General features: G+C 36.5%; 1 protein-coding gene across 1 annotated transcript; it reads left to right on the top strand.

Moving 5' to 3' along the window:
• LOC121423135 (tyrosine--tRNA ligase, mitochondrial-like) lies at positions 1 to 27,836 on the top strand. The gene is made up of 13 exons (XM_041618433.1): positions 1 to 89; positions 4,135 to 4,260; positions 4,789 to 4,936; positions 6,157 to 6,332; positions 14,117 to 14,218; positions 14,663 to 14,777; positions 15,379 to 15,457; positions 16,968 to 17,077; positions 22,358 to 22,456; positions 23,105 to 23,171; positions 24,424 to 24,609; positions 25,371 to 25,496; positions 26,881 to 27,836. Exons 1-13 carry the CDS (start codon positions 55 to 57, stop codon positions 26,913 to 26,915), a joined length of 1,404 nt encoding a protein of 467 aa, XP_041474367.1. The 5' UTR covers positions 1 to 54; the 3' UTR covers positions 26,916 to 27,836.

Here is a 27,836-nt window from a genome sequence, read left to right as displayed (position 1 = left end):
ACCATACAGTAAGTCAAATTATTCTGCGACTCGAGCTTGACCGTCATTGGTAAAATGTCTTTTACAAGAGTTCCATTGACCATTAAGAGGTAAATTTGATGATCTTGTGATCGAATAATGTATCTTTTATTTAAGAATTTGAAATTAAACTGTAATAGTGTTTGAATATGTTCATGTTCGAAGAAAACATTTACTAAAGAGTATAGATCTACTGGTGCAGAGTGTAGTCCCACACGTGCTTGTCTGTGTAACGTGAATGCGTATTTGGCTTTGTAATTTGTTCAAGTGTAGCATGTAGGGCGCAAATTACTCAAAGTTCAATACATGCCGCTGTGAACGGGAAAATCAAGGCACGACGCATGCAATTCTCTTTGAGCTGATCCTTCGATTTCTTTGGAGATTCCTGGAGTCCAGTTGAAACACTTCCATTGCTGCGATTGCACGAAATTACGAAATCTAAAATAAAAAAGTAAAATCTATTAATCAAATTGTTCCATTTCACTTACCAATCGATAAAAGTCCCTTGGCTTTGGAGACTTCTTTTAGCACCCTGTTCCTCATATTTTCTTACTTTTGAAGTCGATGCATGTCCTATGGCGACAACATCACTTTTTGGCCTAAAGAGGGCGCATGATGATGGAGCGTTGTGACCCAGTGGATTAGTCTTCAGACTTTGAAACAGATGGTCGTGGGTTCGAATCCCAGTCATGGCGTAGTTTCCTTCAGCACGAAACTGATCCACAATGTGCTGCACTCAACCCAGGTGAGGTAAATGGGTACCGGTAGGAGGTAATTCCTTAACCCTAATTCTCCCGGGGGCATAATGGCCCCCCCCTCGACAATTTTCGCGATATATCTGCTGCGCGAAATTTTTTTACCTCGCCGCTCACTAACTTTTTACTTTCAAGTCTCACGCAAATTTTGAGACCAAATTTGTGACGCCCAGGTACACGGTTACGACATTACACAACATTATATAATTGCATGTCAGACCCAAAATTGCTCATAAACGTGATTTCATGTACAAATCCAATGCAAATTGTGTATTTAACCAAAATTCATAAATGTATCATTATTTCTACTTTTACTGATTAAACTTAATAAATTTTGCCTTGTTTGATCAGAATTAAGTCTGGAACGATTTCCATTGAAAAAAACAATAAAAACAATAAGTAAAAAAAACAAAGAAATACATGAAAAATTCATAAAACAATAAAATACATAAGAAATTGTTTTCCAAACCGAAGTTTTTGTCTCACCTTTGTAGCAGAGTGAGACTATAGGCGCCGCTTTTCCGACGGCGGCGGCGGCGACGTCAACATCAAATCTTAACCTGAGGTTAAGTTTTTGAAATGACATCATAACTTAGAAAGTATATGGACCTAGTTCATGAAACTTGGCCATAAGGTTAATCAAGTATTACTGAACATCCTATTAGAGTTTCATGTCACATGACCAAGGTCAAAGGTCATTTAGGGTCAATGAACTTAGACCATGTTGGATCTGATTCATGAAACTTGGACATAATAGTAATCAAGCATCACTGAACATCTTGTGCAAGTTTCAGGTCTCATGATTAAGGTCAAAGGTCATTTAGGGTCAATGAACTTTGGCCGAATTGGGGGTTTCTGTTGAATTACCATCATAACTTTGAAAGTTTGTTGGTCTAGTTCGTTAAACTTGGACATTAGAGTAATCAAGTATCACTGAACATCCTGTGCGCATTTCAGGTCACATGACCAAGGTCAAAGGTCAATGAACTTTGGCCGAATTGGGTGTATCTGTTGAATTACCATCATAACTTTGAAAGTTTATGGATCTGATTCATGAAACTTGGACATAAGAGTACTGGTAATCAAGTATTACTGAACATCCTATTAGAGTTTCATGTGACATGACCAAGGTCAAAGGTCATTTAGGGTCAATGAACTTTGACCATGTTGGATCTGATTCATGAAACTTGGACATAATAGTAATCAAGCATCACTGAACATCTTGTGCAAGTTTCAGGTCTCATGATTAAGGTCAAAGGTCATTTAGGGTCAATGAACTTTGGCCAAATTGGGGGTTTCTGTTGAATTACCATCATAACTTTGAAAGTTTATTGGTCTAGTTCGTTAAACTTGGACATTAGAGTAATCAAGTATCACTGAACATCCTGTGCGCATTTCAGGTCACATGACCAAGGTCAAAGATCAATGAACTTTGGCTGAATTGGGTGTATCTGTTGAATTACCATCATAACTTTGAAAGTTTATGGATCTGATTCATGAAACTTGGACATAAGAGTAATCAAGTATCACTGAACATCTTGTGCGAGTTTCAGGTCACATGATCAAGGTCAAAGGTCATGTAAGGTCAATGAATTTTGGCCATGTTGGGGTTTTTTGTTGAATAACCATCATATCTCTGTAAGTTTATTGGTCTAGTTCATAAGAAGTGGACATAAGGGTAACCATGTATCACTGAACATCTCGTGCGAGTTAGAGTAGTTTTCAAAGTCAGCACTGCTGCTATATTGAACTGCGTGATGCAGGTGAGATGGCCAGAGGCATTCCACTTGTTTTAATTAATAACTGTACTTTCACAACATTTTTTGGGGAAAATAATATAGGTGCATATCTCAGTTTTTTTCACGACACAGGATGTTTGCAATGGCAAAGCTGTGCCGTTGGGGACATTGGCACTGCCACTGGCATGATCGTGGCCAATCGGCAATTCACGAAATCCGCAAAAATAAAACCCCCTGAAAATAACAGCTTATACAGTTATCAAAGAGGGTGCTGTAGTGCACCCTTTTCTCCAAAGATACTGTAGTTACGCGTCGTGTTAAGCACCGCCACTACAAGTTCTATGGGAGACTTCAATCTATTGATGGAGGGGATGTCACGGAACCAGATGAAGTCTTAGCTGAGCATATCCCTGACAGAAATGGACTGATTTTGGGGTCTAGGTGGCCAATATGTCTCCGGGGACCTGTTACGTGTCGGCGACACAAAGCACAAGAGCTCACCGTTTGAAAACAAGACAAAATGCAGCACACATAGACATATTTACAAGAAAAATATGTTTGGGATAAAGTAAACTAAATTCTACAGATAAAGACACCAGTTACACTCACAAACTAGAGCATAATCACTCCTAGTATTGACCTCATAGGCGACAATAACTCATATTTGGGATGGTGCATTTTAGAAAGTTGGCATTCGCGGTTACACGATGACAAGAAGGCCTGTTGGTGGGGTGAATTGTCTTGTGATTTGATTTTTATTTTAGTTATGAACATTTTTGACTGAAATTAGTCATTGTTTATTGCACTGTAGATGTCATAAAATATATCTAAGGTGAAAATTTTGATTAAATATCTGTGGATTTTGTACAATGGTGCTTGAAATTCCTACTACTCTGGCAGCTTTTTTTCCCCACCTTATTACGGTCCCTCTGCCCCCTACAGTGCGGATAATCCTGATTGCTATCTTTCTTTGTCTAAGATATGGGCGATGCTAAAGATTTCTTCCTCCTCTCTCTTGTTTTGTATCTCCTTTTTGTCACTTACTTTTTCCTTGTAGTATCTCCACTCCCTTAAAATTCTTGTGCTTATCAAACTCTTTTCATTTCTCTCTTTCCCTTTTTCTCTCCTTCCTGTCTTCTTTCCCTGTCACTTCATTTTCTTCTCTTTTCCCAGTTTCTTTTCCCTCTCCTTTAAACTCTGTTTTTCTTCTCTCTCCCACATAGAAGCTGAGGGGGGGGGGAATGCTGAGGTTTGACCTCATAATCTTGATCTTGATATTTTACAGTGCAGGAAATTTTGTCTGGTATAATGCACCAGGTTTATAGAGGATGATGCTTTTGAATTAAGTCACAAGATAGGTGGCATTCTTCGAGATTAGTTTTCAATTCCTTTAGTGACATACTTTTTGAACTATTTGGAATTTGATTAAAGGGCAATGTTTAATTCATAAATAATGAGTCTCTCACTTGAGATTGAGAATGGAAGAATCATTGTTTATTGGACATGTAAAATGTATAAACATACACTCAGAACTCAGAAGATTTAAATTTATTGCCAGAAGAATACGAAAACAATCTTGTCATTTCACTGACAATATTAATATCTTGTTTGTTTTATTACAGACTATTAACGAGACACGTCCAATTACAACTTGTTATTCAGAATGGAAGACGGTCATACTGCACTAACAGTAATATATTAACTCTCCACCAAAGAGGGGTTTTCAATGATGTATTTCCACCTCAAAGGTAAGGTCATTTCAATGAGATTTGATTTTTGATAATGGAAATTTGAATGCACAAGGACAAAAATAAAAACAGAATGGTGAAGGAATGGTGATGTTTGTGAATTTGCTTTTTGTTCCCAGACCAAGTAAAAACAAATATTTGGCCAAAGTCCAGATTCAAATAGAGTATGAAGATTGTTAGCCAGGTAATGACATATATAATAACATTAGTTTCTTTATTTTTTAGTTTGAACAGTTGTAGAAATTCAATTCAAAATTATTTATACAATGCCACTTTTTGCATATCTTCAATTTTTGTTCTTATTGTCAACTATAACTAGATTTATTGATTTTCTGTGCCTATTTGTATTCACATTTAAATCTGTGGTATTTGTGCTGTTAAATTAATGATTTCCATGGGAAAAAATTACAGAGCTATGAGTCTTTTGTAACGTACAAACAGGTTTAGGAAACAACTACCAGTAAATGCATCAGTGCCATAAAGTCCCTGAATAATAAATGAATGTTTGTTTGAATTTGTTGCATACAGTGATGAGTTGCCGAAGCTTCTGATGTCCAGCCCTCAGTGCATCTACTGTGGAGTGGATCCTACTGCCGATAGTCTTCACATAGGAAATCTTCTTGCCCTTGTAGCTCTCATTCATTGCCAAAGAGCTGGACACCAGTGTGTAGCATTGGTAAGCATCCCATCTAGTGAGGGAGAGGGGGGGGGGAATGTTGCATCCACAAAGGTAATATCACTTTACCTACATATGTAATGATTTTGCCCACCTATGTAATAATGCCTTTTAACCAGGATTGGGCTCAATTACAATGTAATTGATCAATTACGTAATTAATTACATTTTTTCGAGTAATTGCAATTGTAATTTTTAATTGAAATTTTTAAAGGGAAAGTAATTGTAATTGAGAATTTTGAATGGACTTCAATTGCTGTCAATTACTTTTAATTACATTCAATTACATTACCCCCCCCCTCCCCTGTAGTTGAAAGCTGGATCTGCCTGTGATGAACAAGGTCACGACTCGCATTTCAAGTTTACATGTTGTACATCATGATTTCTACAAATGAAGAAACTAAATCATGTAGATCTACATATTCTTGAGAATGGATATTGACTATTAAAGGAGAATGAAACCATTGGAACAAGATAGCTTGTGTGAAAACAGAAAAATCAAAGAAACAGATCAACAAAAGTTTGAGAAAAATCGGACAATAAATGAGAAAGTTATGAGCATTTAAATATTGCAATCACTAATGCTATGGAGATCCTCCCATTGGCAATGCGACAAGGATGTGTGATGTCACTGATGAACAACTCTCCCCATTACTTTAGTATATATTTCACTTGAATTGCCTCTTTTATCACATCTATCCATAGATCATGTGTTCTTTCTACATGAGGGCATGTAATACATATTTTTTTAAATACATCATGGATAAAGAGTTTGTATCATCATAAGAAAAAGCAAAAAGAGACATTTTGAGGGTATTTTATAGTCCACCAAAAGGAAAGTTGTTCATCAGTGACATCACACATCCTTGTCGCATTGCCAATGGGAGTATCTCCATAGCATTAGTGATTGCAATATTTAAATGCTCATAACTTTCTCATTTATTGTCCGATTTTTCTCAAACTTTCTTTATTCTTATTCTTTGATTTTTCTGTTTCTACACAAGCCTATTTGTTCCAAAGGTTTCATTCCCCTTTAAGCATTGAAGGGAGCGATAGGCAGGATCAATGCTCTCTAAACCAATCAACCTTCATTTTGCCAGTTTCTCTCTAACTTAGAATTATGGTGAAATGGGTGACATTACATACAAAATATAAATTGATTTCATTTATGACTTTATGACATTATTTGTATAATGTGTTATTGTAATTATTGACATTAGATTGGTGGAGCCACAGCATTGATTGGTGACCCCAGTGGCAAGTCTACAGAAAGGGAAGCCCTACATCCAGACCTAGTAGAAAGGAACGCCGAATCCATTCACCAGTCTCTTCAGAGAATCTTCACCAACCACGAGAGACTTCTCTGGAAACGTGATAAAGCTTTGCCAGATATCAGGTACCATACAAATAATGAATATCAGGGTATTAGTAGCTCAAGGTGGAATCTGTGGAACAGTTCCAAACATGCCAGAGGCATTGCTAAGGTTTTTTTGACTGTTTCAAAGGTAAAAAGGGTGTGTAATATTGCCAATGCCCAAGCAAAATACTGTGTATTATTTGTTTTACAACACAGTGATGTGGATCCTTTGTTATTTGATAAACCATTATCATTTCACAGTTATGACCAGTCATGATATTGATGACCGTTGATTTTGATTTGATTTTATTTATTTCTGCATTCAAGATATATGCAACATAACATCAAGGTGATACATTTAAGTTTTACAAAGAAATAAAGCAAGAGTCATAATGAAGCTATGAAAAATAAATATCAACAAGAAGCAATATTCAATCAAAAGAAAATAACATTTTAAATGAATGCAGGAGACTGCCATCGTGAGCGGTTAAGCTTGAAAATGATGGCGGCATCGTAAAATGGTACATAAATATATTTCTTCATTGATCAAGTGGGTGCAGTGCAGATGCAGGTGCGGGTGAAGTAAAGGGCAGTTGAATAATTAACTTGAAGAGGGGGATGCATATGATTCGATGGTTTTTGTCTCACCTGCATAGCAGAGTGAGACTAAAGGCGCCGCTTTTCCGACGGCGGCGGCGTCAACATCAAATCTTAACCTGAGGTTAAGTTTTTTAAATGACATCATAACTTAGAAAGTATATGGACCTAGTTCATGAAACTTGGCCATAAGGTTGATCAAGTATTACTGAACATCCTATTAGAGTTTCATGTCACATGACCAAGGTCAAAGGTCATTTAGGGTCAATGAACTTTGGCCGATTTGGGGGTATCTGTTGAATTACAATCAAAACTTTAAAAGTTTTTGGATCTGATTCATGAAACTTAGACATAATAGTAATCAAGTATCACTGAACACCCTGTGCAAGTTTCAGGTCACATGATCAAGGTCAAAGGTCATTTAGTGTCAATGAACTTTGGCAGAATGGGGGTATTTGTTGAATTACCATCATAACTTTGAAAGTATGTTGGTCTACAAGCCTTGAAATAAAGTGGGCGCTGAGCGCAAATTCGCGCTCATAAAGCCATCAATTGCGCCCATAAAGCCCCAAAATCATCAAAATTTTGACGACCGGGCGCAAATATTTTCCAGGTAATTGCGCCCGCCGTGAGTGAGCAGTGAAGCCATATCATACATGTAATTTAAATATCTGAAAAGCTAAAATCAAGTAACTTTCAATTTACGATGAACACAGTTTAAAATTGCCAAGTGCGTGTTTTTTCTGTACCATAAAAAGTGAGCTACGTCCGTCTTTTTTTCCTGTAATACATGTGCGCGCGTGCTTCCGGTAGCGGTTTTTCCATACTTCACCATGTCCAATTTCTAATGCACACATTTCCAATTGGAATATCACGATTCTGCGATAAAGTAATTCGAATTGCACAGGAGATAAATCCCTGTTCACAGCATCAGATGTGCGAGTCTTTTATCCTCACAGTCGCCGACTTTGCTTGTTGAAACGGAGCCTTAATAATAAAAAATCACTTCGCTTATAGTTGTGAATTGTAGCTTTTTAATTACTTTCTTGGAGAGGGGTAAATATCAGACAATAAATCATCAAACAAGGCTCCATCTAAAGAAAATCGGAGGACGCCGTGCACTTGAGTGTGGTGTTAGCTAGCCAGTTTGAGCTCATAATCTCTGCCAGAGCTCTGGGTGAGAATTCTATCAGTAATGGCCTAAGTGATGGTGATTTTCCGTTTCAGATAGAGTTTAGATTTCATGTTAATTTTTGAAAACTGTCAAAAAAACTTTATGATTTCTTCATTGTGATGAATATTTAAGTTATTAATGAATACATTTTCACCGAATTTAGACTCTCCAAGAGTGAAAGGCATTTTCTGTGGAGATCTGCGTTTTCAAATAACTTGTGAAAAACTTAAGGTACACGTGTACATGAACCTACAATACACAAGATACATGTAGGCCTACATAGCCTGTGGCATGTATATGTGCTGGAATTTGAATAGACTGAGTTAGATATTGATTTCATTTCTTCATTTCTTTAGCATAATTTATATGCAATCCAAGTGCACCTCACAGTCACAATCACACACAAACACCCACACCCGTGATTCTAACCATGAAAAAAACCTTAAAAATTATTTATTTTTTTCTAAATTTATTATTTGATCTGAATTTTCTCTTTCTCCATCTCTCTCTCTCTTTCTATATTTTATTTTATTCATTTATTTAGATTTTTTTTTGGGGGGGTTCGTTGATCGTGGTTCATTAAAGATGAAAATAAATTAGCCCATGTGTGTGTGTGGTTCTAAAGGGGATGTAGAGTGAGAGTGTCAAAACACACTTAAACATTTAAATCTGATTTCTTAAATGTTTGAATAAGCCTAATACTTAGCATATTCATGTACTAATTCAAAAATTACAGGAGCTGTGCTTACTATAAACAAATTTGCGGTGTGCACACCGTTTTATATATATATACTTTTTAATTGCCCCCGGTTCCAGAAAATTGCCCCCGGTTCCTGTAAAAAACCCGTGAGCCGGGGGCAATTGAAAAAAAAAATTGCCCCCGGCTCACAGGTGCTTATTTCAAGGCTTGTTGGTCTAGTTCATAAAACGTGGAAATAAAGAGTAACCAAGTATAACTGAGCATCTTGTGCGTAATTTAGGTCACATGACCAAGGTCAAAGGTCAATGAACTTTTGCCATAATGGGGGTATCTGTTGAATTACCATCATAACTTTGCAAGTTTATTGATCTGACTTTTGAAACTTGGACATACGAGTAATCAAGTATCACTGAGTATCCTGTGCAAGTTTCAGGTCACATGATCAAGGTCAAAGGTCATGTGAGGTCAATGAATTTTGGCCACATTGGGGGTATTTGTTGAATTACCATCCTATCTCTGTAAGTGTATTGGTCTAGTTCATAAAACGTGGAAATAAAGAGTAACCAAGTATCACTGAGCATCTTGTGTGAGTTATAGTAGTTTTCAAAGTCAGCAATGCTGCTATGTTGAATCACGTGATGCAGGTGAGACGGCCAGAGGCATTCCACTTGTTCTTTTAATAGTGGCTTTAAATGAGTATATTGTTGAACATGACTTAATATTGTCTGAAAAGTTGTTCGAAATATCAGGACCATAATGTCAAATTGATTTGAGTTATTAATAACTTAGGGTTGGTGAGATGAAGGCTTCCTGATGAGCGGGTTGGGTAGGAATGAACAGATCTGTTGAACCTAAACATATTATTAAAGGACGGAGGAAGTTGATTATTAAAGTATTTGAACATAAAGATGGCCACTTGAATCGTATTGATATTGAATATTAATGAAAATAGAATATGCAATTTATTAGGCGCCATATCCATCTCGTAAGAGATGCTCAAGGCGCACAAGTGAAGAGGGAGCAAACAAATTGAAATAACAAATCGAAAAAAATAATTGATAAAATGAGTTATAGAGGTAAGTTTTTAGCTTAATCTTAAATGTTTCGACAAACTTGCTATCCTGGATCTCTCGTGAGAGGGAATGCCATAGCAAGGGACCCGCATAGATGAATGCCCTTTCCCCCCACTTTGTTTTACATTTTGGAACTGTAAGAAGACTGGAGTCACTGGAGCGTAGAAGCCTAGATGGTGTGTTGGTGTTAATGAGAGCAGTGTTGTACCGTGGAGCAGAGCCATGACAGAGCCATAATGACCACTTAGTAAATAGGCCTATGCAGTACTCAAAGACTAGTCACATGTATTCTCGCAACCTATCATTTCATTAGGATACACATTGACAATTAGGATTGCCTTTGTCCAACAAAATGAAACATCCCTTCCCATCTAAAGAAAAATGTCAGAACAAGTGGAGAAAATGTTTGCATTAAGGAAAATTATGAATCAGTGTTATGAACGTTTTATATCATGAACATGTTTTTCCCCTATATTAATAATGAGCGGCCATTAAGTGTAAAGTTGCTGATTTCCTTGAAGTTTTTAACTGTGAAAGGAGGTTAATTACACTGGGCTATTTGAGACCAGGTTTTTACTGGTGGAGGGTAAGTTTGACCCTTCAGATGTGGTATATTTTTGAAATACGCCCTATGTAGAAACAGGGTTGGTGCGTTTTAAACGGTGTGTTTTAAAACATTTTTTAAAACGCGTTTTAAAACACCCGTTTTTGTCTCACCTGCGAAGCAAAGTGAGACTATAGGCGCCGCTTTTCCGACGGCGACGGCGGCGGCGGTGTCAACATCAAATCTTAACCTGAGGTTAAGTTTTTGAAATGACGTCATAACTTAGAAAGTATATGGACCTAGTTAATAAAACTTGGCCATAAGGTTAATCAAGTATTACTGAACATCCTATTAGAGTTTCATGTCACATGACCAAGGTCAAAGGTCATTTAGGGTCAATGAACTTAGACCATGTTGGAGGATTCAACATCGAAATCTTAACCTGAGGTTAAGTTTTTGAAATGTCATCATAACTTAGAAAATATATGGACCTAGTCCATGAAACTTGGACATAAGGTTAATCAAGTATCACTGAACATCCTGCATGAATTTCACGTCACATGACCAAGGTCAAAGGTCATTTAGGGTCAATGAACTTTGGCCGAATTGGGGATATCTGTTGAATTCCCATCATAACTTTGAAAGTTTATGGATCTGATTCATGAAACTTAGACATAATAGTAATCAAGCATCACTGAAAATTTTGTGCAAGTTTCAGGTCTCATGATTAAGGTCATAGGTCATTTAGGGTCAATGAACTTTGGCCGAATCGGGGGTATCTGTTGAATTACCATCATAACTTTGAAAGTTTATTGGTCTAGTTCGTTAAACTTGGACATTAGAGTAACCAAGTATCACTGAACATCCTGTGCGCGTTTCAGGTCACATGACCAAGGTCAAAGGTCAATGAACTATGGCCGAATTGGGTGTATCTGTTGAATTACCATCATAACTTTGAAAGTTTATGGATCTGATTCATGAAACTTGTACATAAGAGTAATCAAGTATCACTGAACATCCTGTTCGAGTTTCAGGTCACGTGATCAAGGTCAAAGGTCATTTAGGGTCAATGAACTTTGGCCGAATCGGGGGTATCTGTTGAATTACCATCATAACTTTGAAAGTTTATTGGTCTAGTTCATTAAACTTGGACATTAGAGTAATCAAGTATCACTGAACATCCTGTGCGCATTTCAGGTCACATGACCAAGGTCAAAGGTCAATGAACTTTGGCCGAATTGGGTGTATCTGTTGAATAACCATCATATCTCTGTAAGTTTATTGGTCTAGTTCATAAAAAGTGGACATAAGAGTAACCATGTATCACTGAACATCTTGTGCGAGTTATAGTAGTATTCAAAGTCAGCACTGCTGCTATATTGAACTGCGTGATGCAGGTGAGACGGCCAGAGGCATTCCACTTGTTTTACAAAGAAACGGTGTTTTAAAACACCGCATAAACTTGTGTGTTATAAATTTGCATGGATGTGATTTTTTTTATACTATTATTTCTGAAGTGGTGTATTTTTTTTCTTCTAACTAAAACTCTTTTTCAACACCACTCCTCTTTCTCTTTCCCCCTTTATTCATTCTTTCTCCCTTTATTCATTCTTTCTCCATTGCTTTGTCATGTTCCTCTTCTCACTGTTCAATTGTGCCCATCAATCCATATTAAGAATATTCTCATTTTTTGGACAGGTAAAGAAACACTATTAAAATAAGCTAAAATACATGTACATGTAATAGAAGTACTTGAGTTAAATGGAAGTGTTACACAAGCACAATAATATTTTACAAATTCTGTAAACCTGACATCATACTCTTGAGGTACACACAAAAGTTGGTATAACTTTGCACTTCATAAAGATGAAGAAAAGTACTTTCAACAGTATAAGATAATCAGCTAGCGAACCGTAACTCTAACAATTCCAGGGGAGCTTAATGGCCCCCTAAAAATGTCTATGATAAAATCCATAAACATGACAGGGCCATGCCATATCGTTCAAAACTATTTTGGGATGTATGCATGGGTATGCAGTTACATATATGATACATTGTATACACCACAAGTGCATATTAACAGATCCTGAATTGCTTAAAAATTGATTTCATGTATAAACCCAATGTGAGTTCTTGCCAAAATTTGTCTGTATCATTATTTTTACTTGTTAATGATTGGAAAATTGTCAAAAAATTCTATTAGTAATAAGAAAGTTTTAAAAATCCGTACATAAATATAAAAATGTATAAAAAAAAAACATTACCAGTAACATAAATAGACTGGGCTATTTCGTTTCCTAAGAAGACTGAGAGGGGGGGCCCTATGATCTGGGCCGTCGATCGCGGGATCACAACAAAAATTGGCACACGCATTACCCATGGCATAATCTAAAAAAAACTATAAATCAAATTTTGCATAAATCTCATTGCTAATTTATGCATAATATCAAAAGTTTGCTCTTATTAACTAAACAATGCCCCTGAAATTATCATTTTTGGTTTACAGGCTCTTTATAGGAATCTGATCAAATGTTCTTTAAAAAAAATTTCAACATCACATTTTTTTCTGATGTATTTTATTGTTTTTTTCAATGGAAATAGTCAGGGACTATATTTTGACCATAAACAAGGTGAAATTAATTGATTTTAATCAGTAAAAGGAAAAATAATGGCACATTTATGAGTTATGACTGAAAACACTATTGCATTAGATTTGTACACAAATTCACATTTTGAGCATTTTTGGGTCTGCATGCACTTACAAAATGTTGCATAATTTCAGAACCGCATACCAGGGGGTTGCAATTTTGGTCTCAAAAGTTGCATGAGACTCGAAAAAGGAAAGTCTGTGAGTGACGCGGTAAAAAAAATTGAGCAGTGGATTTATCACCAAAAAAATGACGGGGGGGGGTTGAATGAGCCCTCTCCCAGTCTTATTAGGGTTAAATAAACATTCTATAGGCCTACTGATTTTTTTTAAATATATTTGATCATAATTCTTGAATTATAAAAAAAAGGTAGTTCAAGGGCTTTATTTATAGATTTGAATTGAATTTGTATTTCATGCACTAAAATTGGTATAAGTGATTCAATTGAAATAAAAGCATATTGATTTACTGGTTATGAAATTAAGCTTTGAAACCCCATGTATGTCAATTTCTTCCATTGTGCAAATTCTTCTCCCCCCTCGATTGACAAGACTCAGTATACCTCGAGACTACATGTCTCTATGTTCATGTATAAGGAATAAAATGTCGAATTACTTAAAAAGTGTTCTTTTTTTTGTAGGCATTCAATTTCCATGATTTAGTGATTTGGGGGAAATATGAACTCTTCTGTTGGAAATTCATTAACAGAATTGTGGTCATCTCTTATTTAAAACATCAAGAGCTTAAATCATACTATATTTAGTGTAAAGTTTAATTGATTTACAGAAAATTGCATCATTCGTTGGAAAAAAAAACGTTTTAAAACGATTTAAAACGTTTTAAAACGATTTAAAACGATTTGAAACGTTTTAAAACGATTTAAAACGTTTTAAAACAATAAAAAAGTTTTGTTTTTTTTAATAAAAAACGTTTTTTATTACAACCCTGTGTAGAAAAATGGCCTTGCTCTATAGAGATTAAAGGACTGATAAAAGAATAACAATCACAGATATTACTTAATCAACATATTGACTTCATTTTTCACAATGTTTTATATGAATATCACAAATATTTTGTCTTTGTTTAGAATAATGAATAACCAGGAGTGGTATAAATCAGAAAACCTAGTGCAGTTCTTAGGGACGTATGGTCGCTTCTTCAGAATGGGTTCCATGCTCTCAAGACAGAGGTAAGCTTTTCATCTTGACATGAAATTTGTGACATGTCAGAAAGAAATTTCAATTTGTTGAAAACTATCATAATTTAATGTACATGAAGTTGAAGTTTTAATGTTCGATGTTTGATTTGATTTTGACTGAGTGAAATTCAGTAATTGGTTACATTTAATTCATTTATTTTCACCTCACGTAAAAAACAAAAGCATATATATCAAATGTAGTGTTCTTTTACTTCTTTTGTAATTGCCATCAAGGGTATTGACAGAGTAAATCATTCTACAAACCTGTGAGTGTGCATGCTTTTGTGTCAAGAACCACAAAAATATGACATCTCATATAAATAAAATGAATGTGTCTGTGAAATGTGTTGGCATTATTACCTTAAAATGATTAAAGGATCTTGTTTTTGTAAACACATTTTATTATGCCAATTTTACATTTTAACGTTTTTTCAGTGTCCAGACAAGACTGAGCAGCCCAGAGGGTATGAGTTTCTCTGAGTTCACCTACCAAATATTTCAGGCCTATGACTTCTTACACTTACACGAACAATATGGATGTAATATACAGGTAAGTGGAATTTGGAATTAAGGGATTTTTAAACTCACATAATGAATATTCCATGCTTATGATGACATTTTACATACTCACTGATTAAGCAAGGTTAACTTTATTTTGTGCAAAGAGATATTTAGGTCTTGCACTATATCCTTTTGACTTACTTGATTATTTTTTTTTGGTAGTGGAACAAGAATTTTGAATCCATTACACCTACAAAGTTTCACGCTTTTGTGTAGTACACCTAACAAAAAATCTTATATTGTTATTGTAATCTTATTTGTTTAGAGAATCTTAGAGAATCTTGTATTGTTATTGTAATCTTATTTGTTTAGAGAATATTTTAAGAAAATATTTGCTCCTTGATTTCAGGGGTGTGAGAGTTAAGATTTTTTTTTGTTCTGATTTTCAGCTTAATTTCAGCTTATTTTGGCTTTCCTCTGTATAAAATATATGGGAGCTCTTTCTATTTCAGACTTATTCAGCACTCTTCAGATTTTTCAGATCTCTTTATTTGTGACCACTCACACCCCTGTGGATTTATAGTTTTATTCATATCTCTGAAACATTAATGAATTGATTTTTATATATGATTTGCTTCTTATGTTATCAGATTGGAGGTACAGATCAGCTGGGTAATATGATGTCAGGTCATGATCTCATTAGAAGAACGACTGGCAATGACGTTTATGGTGAGTCACTCAGGTCGTTTTATCATGTGAAAAGACCCTAAGAGGCATGATGATTACTTATGAAAAGTACACATTAAAGAACTGGGGCCCATTTCATAAAGGACTTGCAACTGTTGTAACTTTGCCATTATGGCATCTACCATGGAAACCTTGATTATAAATTGGCTGCTGAACCCTGTTACCACGGCAGTTGCCATTATGGCAAAGTTACAACAGTTTCCCCAAGACCCTGTGACGGAAAAAAGTTGTCAGATCTGACAACTTTCCTTGATTCTGATTGGCTGAGAGGCACTGTTACTATGGTAACTATCGTATAAAACAGCACTTGTGAGATAAAACGTGTGAAAAGTCCTCTCATGAAACACTCCCCAGTATTATCCGACAGTCTCCATAGTAACATTGCTTCTCGGCCAATCAAAGTCAAGAAAAGTTGTCAGATCTGACAACTTTTTGGACAAACATGTTGATGAAACGCACCCAAGATGATGTTTGAACTTCTGCAGCTGCCAAGGCAGAGCTTTGATTGGACCAGGTGAGTGTTTCATAAAGCTGTTTATAGGATATGAATGACTTAAATGCACGACTGGTGATCCTTTCTTGTGATATGTGAATATCCCTATATAATTGATTTATGACCTGAGAACATGTTCCAGTTGTGCTTAAAGTTGTGCGTAATTTCACGAACAGCTTTATGAAACACACACCAGATCCTAGCACGAGCAGGATGGCCATCAAAAAAAACTTTCAGAAAGTTTATAGAAAGCCTAGGGTTAGTTTATTGCAGCCTTCCGACATATCGTATGATATAAGTTAAATGTCATTTTCTCAGAAAATTGAAAATGTTTGTTATTGTACCATCAGTATATCAATACACACCTCATTTCACATGCATTAAAAAAAAGAAAATGAGTCATCATGACCCATTAAAAATGAAATTTATACATTTTATATTAAGAGTCAAAAGGGGCCTAAGCTTAGGCCCCTTTTGACTCTTATTTACCCCATTGGCTCTTTTTTTTAGATAAGCAGTTTACAGCAGCTTCTTTTTGGCATTTTATATTAACATTACATGGGGCAGTTGCTCGTTAATGACATCACAAATCAAAAACTTTAAATTGTAATAACTTTCTTAATATTTAATGGATTTTCCTCAAACCTTCACCAATATTTTTTATTATATTTTTTCTGCTATTTTTACAACAAACTTTTTCGTCAGGGTGAACTACCCCTTGAAGTAGCCACATTTGAAGCTGTGATTATTGACTGCGCGTGCGCGGGCGGGGCAGGATAAAATCTTAAAAAATATTCATAAAATAAAGATAAAATCCAAATGGTACATTCTTATTTAATCTTACTATTATGATATCAATATAAGATATACTAAACATAAGTCTGAGACTGAATTGCAATAAAAAAATAATATTTTCACCACATTTATAGATGATATGGTTCCTAATCAGTTGATTGGCTGAAATCAGTCACATGACCTCCTTTCTCCATTATCTCACAGGTCTGACTATTCCATTAGTCACAAGTTCAACTGGAGACAAGTTAGGTAAAACAGCTGGTAATGCAGTATGGATTAACAGTGATAAAACTTCCGAGTTTGACCTCTATCAGGTAAAGATGCAACACATTTATAAGCAACATGGCTTGTAAATATTTGATATATCGAACATGAAAGTAAAGCTTTGCACTTTCACCTTTCTGTACCATATGCACACTTGCGCATTTGTACATTTAAATTCAACAGTCGTAATAACTAGTTTTCACCTTTTCCTACTTTCTTGTATTGAAGTATATTTTATATTTTAAATATCAGAGCTTTCTTAGATTCAGGATTTTTTATAACCAACTTCATTTTCATGTAAACTATGTAACTTTTTTTTCAAAGCCTGCTATATGTAGGAATCCATGACACATGCTCCGGCGACGATTGCTCCGGTGACAAATGCTCCCCAAAATGCGACATTTGCTCCGCGACATTTGCTCCTCGACATTTGCTCCGCCGACATTTGCTCCGCCGACATTTGCTCCGCCGATATTTGCTCCGCCGACTGTTGCTCCGCCGAAATTTGCTCCGCCGACTGTTGCTCCGCCGACATTTGCTCCGCCGACAGTTGCTCCGCCGACAGTTGCTCCGCCGACAGTTACTCCGCCGACAGTTGCTCCACCGACAATTGCTCCATATTTAGCGACAAATGCTCCGGCGACAAATGCTACCTGAACGACACATGCTCCGGCTACAATTGCTCCGCCAATATTTGCTCCGCATGTAGGGACAGTTGCTCCACCGACATTTGCTCCGCATGTAGGGACAAATGCTCCGCCAATAATTGCTCCGTCCACAATTGCTCCATCGACAGTTTCTCGGCATGTTGCTTTAAAAAAATAAATATAAGACCTAAATAAAATACCTGCGACAAATGCTCCTCGAATAACAATTGCTCTGCTCACGATTGCTCTACCGACAGTTACTAGGCCTCCCGGGGGGGGGGGGGCCCACTTACCGACATTGACGAGATACCATGCGCGACCAAAAAAACACGTAAAAAGGATGTCTTCACGATAGGGCACGTTACGTACGTAACGTGATAAGGGTGTCAAAAACACGAAAATTATGAAAAAAGGGTATCTATTTCGCTAGGAAAATTACGTGTTTAGGGTCGAATTTGGGGGGATGATTAAACATAATTAAAATGTTTTATAAAGGATGTCCTTTTTGCCCCAACACTTCGTGTTTAGAGTCCGATTTGCGCGAGGTGTAGAAGGTGGGGTCGTACTAAACCAAGTAAGGTAAAGCCGACGACCGAAGGACCCGTAACAATAAAACATTCCTGTACTTGTTTAGGGGTTCATTTCAGGAATATTTGCCAAGAGTATCGATTTGTTTCCTATACTTGTTAAGGGTAGGGTTTCACACGCCAATGCTTGTTAAGGGGTGCATTTTCAGAATATGGAAATTACGTGTTTAGGGTGCTTTTCGAGACCCCATGGTCGCGCATGGTATCCACTCGTGAATGGAAGTGGCCCCCCGGGCTAGGCCTAAAAGAAGACAAGACACTTGCTCTGACGAAAATATTTGTTACATCCTTTTGCGTTACATACTTTTTTGTATTGTTTTGTTTTACCATTCAAGTTGTTGTGCCACTTTATATCATAGGCGGATCCGGGCGAGGGGCCCGGGTCCCCCCTATTGGCGGAGCAAAAAAAAGGGAAAAAGGGGGAAAAAAAGAAAAAAAACAGGGAAAAGAGAGAAAAAAGAAGACTGAGGAAGACAAGTGAAAGACTTGGAAAATAAAAAGAATCTTTCATATTTCACTATATAAAATTTTCGCTCGCACTTCGTGCTCGCATTGCCTGTTTGATTTACATAATTAATTTGTTGAATATGGAGCTTAAATATCAAGTTTGGAGGTCAATATGTAAAAGATATTTCGCCGCGGATATCGAACTTTCATTATTATTTCGTTTGATTTACAAATTGGTTGTTTTAAAGTGATTTTTAAAAATGTTAGTTTTACGATCTGAACATTAATATTTTCTGCTCGTGCTGCACACTTGCAAATGTTAACTTATCAGTTACCTTTATTAATTTCGCGTATTCCATAAAGTTTTCAAAGTATCCCTTTGCAGGTCTGATAGTCAAAACGTATCAGCTAGCGCTGCACCCTCGCATTTTGATTGGCAAGTAATGTATGTCTCAATATTGATTATACAACAAGCTTCTTAAAATCCACATTTCGTGACAGTCTATCAAAAGTTTCGGCTCTCGATTTGCGCTTGCATTAATTGTTAAAATTTATTCACTCATTCATCTTATTCATAATTACCAAAGTTCTTGAAATGTCCGGTTTTCAGGCCATGATTTCGTGCCCTACTTAGGTATATTAGCTTAAGAAAGAGATAGGAGAAGATGGGAGATCGAGGTTGTAAAAGAAATAAGGAACAGAAGTCATGAATGTAGAGAGAGAGAGAAAAAAAATTTAGTACAGGAGAGAGGGACGGGGGGCGGAAGTGGTTTTCAAGGAAAGAAAGGGAGAAATCAAGATAAAAGCGCTGATGGGAAATTTAAGTTCAGCCAAACTATTTCTTTTCGCTGAGCAATTCAATTAGGAATGTTAAAAAAGTATACAATAATGATAAAAACCATACAGCTTTGGAGAAGCGTTGTTAGTTTTACAAAAAAAAAAAAATTTTTCAGTGGATAGCATTTTCGGCGGAGCTATTATCAGAGGAGCATTTGTCCCTACATGCGGAGCAAATGTCGGCGGAGCAACTGTCCCTACATGCGGAGCAAATATTGGCGGAGCATGTGTCGTTCGGGTAGCATTTATCGCCGGAGCATTTGTCGCTAAATGTGGAGCAATTGTCGGTGGAGCAACTGTCGGCGGAGTAACTGTCGGCGGAGCAATTGTCGGTGGAGCAACTGTCGGCGGAGCAGCTGTCGGCGGAGCAACAGTCGGCGGAGCAACTGTCGGCGGAGCAACAGTCGGCGGAGCAAATATCGGCGGAGCAAATGTCGGCGGAGCAAATGTCGACGGAGCAAATGTCGAGGAGCAAATGTCGCGGAGCAAATGTCGCATTTTGGGGAGCATTTGTTACCGGAGCAATCGTCGCCGGAGCATGTGTCGGGTTACCATATGTAGAGATCTTGGATTTGTCAAATCCAACTTTCAATTGCTAAAAGAGAGGTTTTTCAGGAAATAGGTTTTTGATCCATTTAATTTATTTATGAGATGGTGATAATATCCATTTTCTGACCCATTAAAAATGTGTTTCATGTAAATAAAATGTGTTTCTATGGGATATCATATCTTCAAAATATCATTTCTGATATGATCATTAAAGGACAAGTCCACCCCAACAAAAACTTGATTTGAATAAAAAGAGAAAAATTCAACAAGCATAACACTGAAAATTTCATCAAAATCGGATGTAAAATAAGAAAGTTATGACATTTCAAAATTTCGCATCATTTCACAAAACAAGTTATATGAATGAGCCAGCTACATCCAAATGAGAGAGTCTATGATGTCATTCACTCACTATTTCTTTTGTTTTTTATTGTTTGAAATATGAAATATTTTGATTTTCTCATCATTGTCATGTGAAATGAAGTTTCATTCCTCCCTGAACACGTGGAATTCCATTATTTTAACATTTTGTGCTTCAGGCAAGGAGGTCCTAATCGTCAAATTCGTAAAAACTGAAATATTGTATAATTCAAACAATAAAAAACAAAAGAAATAGTGAGTGAGTGACATCATCAACTCTCTCATTTGGATGTAACTGGCTCATTCATATAACTATTTTGTTAAAAATAAGCGAAACTTTGAAACGTCATAACTTTCTTATTTTAAATCCGATTTTGATGAAATCTTCAGCATTGTGCTTGTCTGATTTTTCTCTATTGATTCAAATCAACATTTTTCTGAGGTGGACTTGACCTTTAAGTCAGTGGTTGATATCATTCTAACATTTTTGACTTGTTAATAATTAATTTGAGAAAACAAGACATCTCACAATTTGGCTGATTCACAATACGGTGCGCTATCTCTCATTTGTAGCGGACAGGTCAGTTTGTAATGTGACCGTGATGCTTCAACAAGGAAAATACATATAATAATAATATGTCCATTTATATAGCGCAGTTACTATGTGCATATACTCAACTGCGCTTTGATACTTGGTATCATATTATTACCCGGCTGTAGCTGAGCCTCCATATTAATAGGTGCTAAAGCGTTCAAGGAATAAATCCTACCGGGTACCCATTCACTTCACCTGGGTCGAGTGCGGCACAATGTGGATAAATTTCTTGCCGAAGGAAATTTAGCCACGACCCTCTGTTTCAAAGTACGGAGACTAATCCACTGGGCCACAACGCTCCACAAATGGCAAAAGTGGAGGAAGAATCCACCGGAAATGGTCTAAATTTCCCAAATAAATATGAGGCAAATTTCTCTCCCATCTCCTGGACCCTAGTAAGCAGCATATCGATGGCATGTGTGCATGCATGCACTAGCGCGCAGCAGATTCGACTTTTCTTATAAGGCATTGAGAATATTGGCCTATCCTCTGCAACCAATAGATGGTGCACTGTATTGTGAATCCACCGAATTGTTTAATATCATACATTATATCCTACATAGATTGAATCCTGTATAGTGATTGGTTCAAATGGCATCATGTGACCAAATATATTTCAACTATGATGTTGCGTGACGTCAGACCTCGATATATTTTTCGCTATACCAATATTCTGACGCCGTTATTTCAGAAAAATGGATGTTTAGCTAAACTCTCGGGCGCACTGGCAAGCGAGCTCTCTCTCCCGGGCAAGTCCCGTGATGCGTCGGCGCAGGCACTAATCTGCGTTCCACTGAGCATGGTGGCTCAGAGAAAAGTAGGTAATTCAACGCAAGCAACCGGACTTTGCATAGATTTTGGTTATAAAATTTTAAAAGTAGGAAATAAAACAAATATATCAGGCATTTCATTCGAAAGCATAGTGGAAATTATCAATCCTCGGTTGGACTGGCAAAACTATTATATTTCCCTCAGGGCTTTGCCCCTCGGGAAAAATAGTGATTACCAGAACAACCTCGGATAAATAATTCCACTATACTTTCTCAAAGCCTGATATATTTGTTTAATATAAAACTTTCAGAACCCCATCTTTCCCGCAGGAAGCCCATCAACAGCTTTTCATTTTAATTCTCACATTTCATCATTGAAAATAATCGTGAGGATTGCAGAAAAGTCGCCATTGAAAACATATATAGCACCTTTAAGCATGGGATCCCTGTCAAAGTCATGGATGGACACATGTACTAAGAAAGAAACTCTAGATTTGAAAGGTTTATAGAGAATTTCTGTTGTTTTTTCCTTTCCTAGTATTTCATCAGAATGCATGATAATGATGTGGAAAAATCCTTGAAGCTTTTTACCTTCCTTCCTCTACATGATATTGATGCAGTGATCAGAAAACACAAGGTGAGTATAATATTATAATGAAACATCTAGCATGTACCCAGTCAGTTATTATGTACATATCTTGTAATATTGCATTGTTAAACGCAAGTTTCCAGACTGCTTGGAAGTTTTACAGGGATTGCACAGTATGCCGGAGTGAATCCAGAACTTCAAACTTCTATTGAAGTTCTCACTGAATTTATTCTACATTCAATCAAATACATGTACTTCTGGGGGTTATTGGTAATCTTTTTTTTATATCATTATAAAGCTTAGCATATTTTTATTTCAATTATTATAAAAATCTCAAAATCTACTTTTGGTGACTTATTGTTGGTTTTGGGATGGTATTTACGATATTATACGTAAATCAAACTGTGGTAATGACACCCTTAGTTTCAAAAGAAGTGGCAAATTTTAATTTCTCGCTTTTGACATCTTGTACCATGTTTGTGTTTAAAAAATGGTCGTTAATCACTGATTCAGCCATGTTTAGTAGTATATCATGGCCCATTGTTTCAATGCTTAATTACATGTATTTACTCTATTCAAGAGTGCAGAAGATCTAAGAATTTTAAAAGTTTGCAGATTTTATAAGAGGAAGATGTTACTTGATTTATTTCGGATTGTCATTTATCAATATTTTTGTTTGTCTTACCGGTACTTTAGGCAAAACCTGAGAAAAGAAAAGCCCAGAGGTTGCTTGCAGAACAAGTCCTTCTGCTAGTTCATGGTGGTGAGTCCTTTATCAGACAATACACAATTACATACATGTGTTTTCAAAAGACCTCCATTTTGTGAGTGACATCATGCAGAATATTCCCCCTTAAATATCACACCCTTTGCATATCATCTCAAGCCCTCGATCCAAATAAATGAAATAATGATCATAATAAAATCTCAACAGGTTTTTTTTTTATATCGCTGTCTGTGAGCAACATACAATTGTGTGCATGACTGGTGACCCTATCTTGTGTTTAAATTCTGATTCTTTATCTTGATACCCACCACCTAAAGTTGAAGTACGATCTTTGTTGATTAGAATTCTCATTTGTAACAAGCATCTGAGTAGTCAATTCAACATTTTCATTCTTTGGTGTAGGGGTTATAGGAACGCATTCTCATTATGTTAAAAAGATGGTCAGCTAGCTTTACAAATCAGTCCGAGGGTGATATTTTCAGTATGATATTGGCCCGTCTTCTCAAAAGATGTTTCAATTGTGTAAAGGTACATACGACATATTAGCATTCTTAAGACTAGATTCAAAGCTTACCTCTTTAATCAGTAATAAATCAGATTATATTATGCTATTTGTTGCATTATAGTCAATGGAACTTCCCCCAGTTACAATAGGTCTTTGATGCATAATTACCAACCCTCAAGAAATTTACGATCCGCATTATCTAATCTCTTACAAATTCCAGTTGCTAAGAAATCATGCGGGGAATGGGCCTTTGCTCATGCAGGGTCTAGCCTGTGGAATTCTCTCCCACAGAGTTTGAAAACCCAGACTTCAGTGACCACCTTCAAGGGCAACCTGAAAACATACCTTTATAAGATTTTTTTTTATAGACATTGATTTATTGTTCAGACATGTATTATATGTAAATAGTCTTTGTTGTTCTGCTCTGAAGCGCCTTGAGCATCTAATCAAGATGGAACATGTGCTATACAAATTTCATGTATTATTATTATTATTCTATCTGTGATTGTTAGATAATCCTTCCCAACAATTTATTTATTTCTGGTATTTTCTATCTTGCATCACATAACTTTGTGTAGGCGTACATTGATGTTATTGTATAAGCTGTAACTCCTATCTGTAATTCACAGCAGTCTTATGATTCAACTCTTCAATTATTTGTTTATGTATCTATCACTTTTACATTGAACACTTTATAAATATCATATATTTATTAAGCATCACATGCTTCTTTCAGACATCTTGCTAATATTTCCACGCTATTATCTCTTTCTTTTTCTGTAGAGGAAGGCTTAAATAAGGCCAGACGATTGACCGAGGCATTGTATAGCTCTGACCGTGGTGCCTTAGAGAAGTTGAGCTATGAGGAAGTGAGTCAGCTATTCCAAGGGGCGGGATTGGTGGAGATCATGTTGGAACCCGGTCTCACTGTCCATCAAGTTGCCGTTGCTTCAGGGGCTCTATCAAAAGGTGACCGGCAGTGTGTTTTACAAAGAATTAAACGTGATAATTGCAAGAGGGGGGTGATTATTTGAGCAATTTATGTCTCGTGTTGATGGAGGTGTTTATTCCAACTTGTAGTCAAGAATCTATGTATTCTTTAATTAAAAGAGGAATCTTTCCTTCAAGACGAGTCCTACCTTGCTATTTTTCATTTTGAAATTTGCCCAAGGATATCTCATTAATTTTTTTCCCGCTTTGTTGGATGGGAGTTTTATACAGCGGACTGCCAACTTTGTCTCTAGGCACATTTCGTTGCCTTCCTGCACAAAAGCCTTTAGCCTGCACCGTTCACTGTATGCTAACAGCCTTTTTGCGGGGAGGCGATGTGTGGTGCGTGCTTTCGGCCTTTGTGTGGGAAGGCGACGATTTCATTCACGTTACATACAGAGTGCATTATGAAGTCTGTTGTACGTATCTAAACGCATACACAATATTTAGTGATATGTGCATTGCATTGTGTAGTGTACACACAATGCTTTTCTTAACAAGAAATCATTCAAGTTATTGTGAATTGAATTAGCATTGTCCACGCAAAACCCCTCTAACGGTTGCACCCTAGAATTAGTGTAGCAATGGTGGGACCATGTCCATGGCGGGCAGAGTTAACATAATAATAATTTTCTATTCCATCCTTGTGTAAAGCGCTGTGAAACTATATATTGAAAGAGCGCTATATAAATGAATACATTATTATTATAATTGTTTGTTATTTATTTATTTTCTTGCAGATCGAGGTCTAGCTATCATTGAAGACGGTGGACTCTATGTCAATCAACAGAGGATCACTAATCCTCATGAGGTACTTCAGAAAGGCCTTCACATCCTCAGTAATAATGTGACTCTCCTTAGAATAGGTTAGTCTTACTATCTGATTCAAACGAATGCTCTAAAATAATTGTTGGTTTACACTTTGACTTTCATGAATGCTGTTTTGAAAGAAAAAAAAGATTGCATTGGGAGGGGGGGGGGGTACTTGACTTATAACTGTGGAGCGTTGTGGCCCAGTGGATTAGTCTTCGGACTTTGAAACAGAGGGTCGTGGGTTCGAATCCCAGCCATGGCGTAATTTCCTTCAGCAAGAAACTGATCCACATTGTGCTGCACTCAACCCTGGTGAGGTAATTGGGTACCGTTAGGAAGTAATTTCCTTAAAAAGCTGTGTGCACTATGAACACCTAGCTTAGCCGGGTAATATAGGAGCACCTTGAGCACTTAACAAGGTGGATATGTGTGCAATATAAATACCCTATATCATAACATGATACCTATGTGCCGCGCCAAAGTCGGGGGGGGGGGGTTTCAGGGGCTCCGGAACTAAAACTTGGTTTTAAAAGGGGGGGTCTCAGGAATGGCTCTTGGATCAACGATTGCTAAATATGCAATGCTTTGGAACTGACCACATAAAAAAAAGAACTCATGAGATTGAAGGCATAGCGTGGTAGCGGCTATGTGAAAATGTCATTTAAAGGTCAATGAACTCTGGCCGTCTTGGGAGTATGTGTTGAATTGGCATTATAACTTAGAAAGTTTATGGATCTAGCTCATAAAACATCGACATAAGGGTAATCAAGTATGAATGATTGCTTTGCACATGTGTTGGGTCACATGATCATGGTCAAATGTCATTTTGGCTCAATGGGCATAATATTTTATTATCATATTAGTGTTTCCTTCTGTGAATAATTATTCATTAGCTGTTTTCAAAGGCAGCACTGCTGCTATGTCAAATTGCGTAATGCAAGCGAGACTGCCAGAGACTTGTGTTCTATTTCTTTCATTTTTTGTTTGTGTATGTATAGCAATTGAACTGCTATTATTCAAATATTTAATGTATGTCTTTGTATTCATGGTAATTCATTTAATGTAAGTGTTCCAGATGTTAGATTAATAAACTTCATTGCCTTTTTGATTACCATTATTTTGCATTTCCAACTTTAGGAAATTTGTAATTTGTAATATGATGATACTTATCAATGTATGTTACTTAATCTTTTTTTTAAGCATTAGAAACACCATGTATTAAGTGCTATATAAATACAATATATTATATGAAAGAAAACTCTCAATGCTGAATGTCATGTCCTGAAATACATTATTTCTTAGTCGTTTGATAACAATCAACTTTCATGTATTCACTCTGAAGACCATAAAAATACAACTAACGTTGACATGTAATTACTACTTCTAAAAATTTGTGATTCTCTTTTATAAACTGATCTTGTTCTTTTTCTTCCACAGGCAAGAAGAACTATACCTTGATCAAGTGGGTCTGAGATCTCTAGACTATGACGTGTGTAAGAATGCGGCCCATCTTAGCATCTCATCTCCTCAAAGGATCATGGGAGGCAGAGGTCAGAGGTCAGGAAGGACATAGGCCGACCAGAGAACAATATCAAAACAGTGCAATGGCATACCGATAAATTAAATTGAAGTATTTCTTCATAAAATCGAAGGATTGCCTCATGAATAAAGTTTTGTCAGTGAGTTTCACCAACTAAATTGGCATACTGATATGACAATTAAGTGACAGCCAGTCATCGCTTTTATTGAGTTTTACTGACTAATTTTCCCTCAGCCAATCAAATGTAAGGTTTTTTGGTAGCTTGTAACACCTGTCTTTGAAAATCACTGAAAACGCTTTTCATGCAACACTCCCCTGTGTTGAGAGCCAAAGGGTTCATCTTAAACAAAGTTACATAGCAGTATTATGTATGAATGTTCAATTTGAAAAAAATACAGAATTGTAATTTTCACAACTTGAAAATTATTCAAACTGAATGTATGTGGAATGTGTGTCTCATTTTATCTGTGCTAAAGTAATGCAGAAACAGAAGCAGATTTCTAAAGCACTGTCTATATATGGTTCTATTTGATGAGTATACATTATCTGTCATGTTTATGCAATGCAATCATAAAAAGAAGAGATTTCTTTTTTTTTAACCGTTGATTATCTTAGAGTGCATTTGAGCTTTGAATATATATAAGATATTCTGTGTGACATTTGCTCCTGCGACAATTGCAAAAGATTCCACATAATAATTGAATGATTACCTTCAACCCTGGATTTAACACTATACTTTGCTATAAACCACAAACCTAAGTCTATATCTTATACCAAAGGGAGCGTTTCATGAAAGGACTTGTTGGACGTTTTATCCGACAAGTCCTGGGGGTGTTTCAATAAGAATGACTGG

The sequence above is a fragment of the Lytechinus variegatus genome, chromosome 10, assembly GCF_018143015.1.
Source record: "Lytechinus variegatus isolate NC3 chromosome 10, Lvar_3.0, whole genome shotgun sequence".
Lineage (NCBI taxonomy): Eukaryota > Metazoa > Echinodermata > Echinoidea > Temnopleuroida > Toxopneustidae > Lytechinus > Lytechinus variegatus.
This window is presented reverse-complemented; position numbering and strand designations above follow the sequence as displayed.

Coding starts and splice junctions, on each gene's coding strand:
- LOC121423135 (XM_041618433.1), top strand. CDS start 55: ATGTCTTTTACAAGAGTTCCATTGACCATTAAGAG. Junction 4,937..6,156: donor GACACCAGTGTGTAGCATTG/GTAAGCATCCCA, acceptor TATTGACATTAG/ATTGGTGGAGCCACAGCATT. Junction 25,497..26,880: donor TGTGACTCTCCTTAGAATAG/GTTAGTCTTACT, acceptor TTTCTTCCACAG/GCAAGAAGAACTATACCTTG.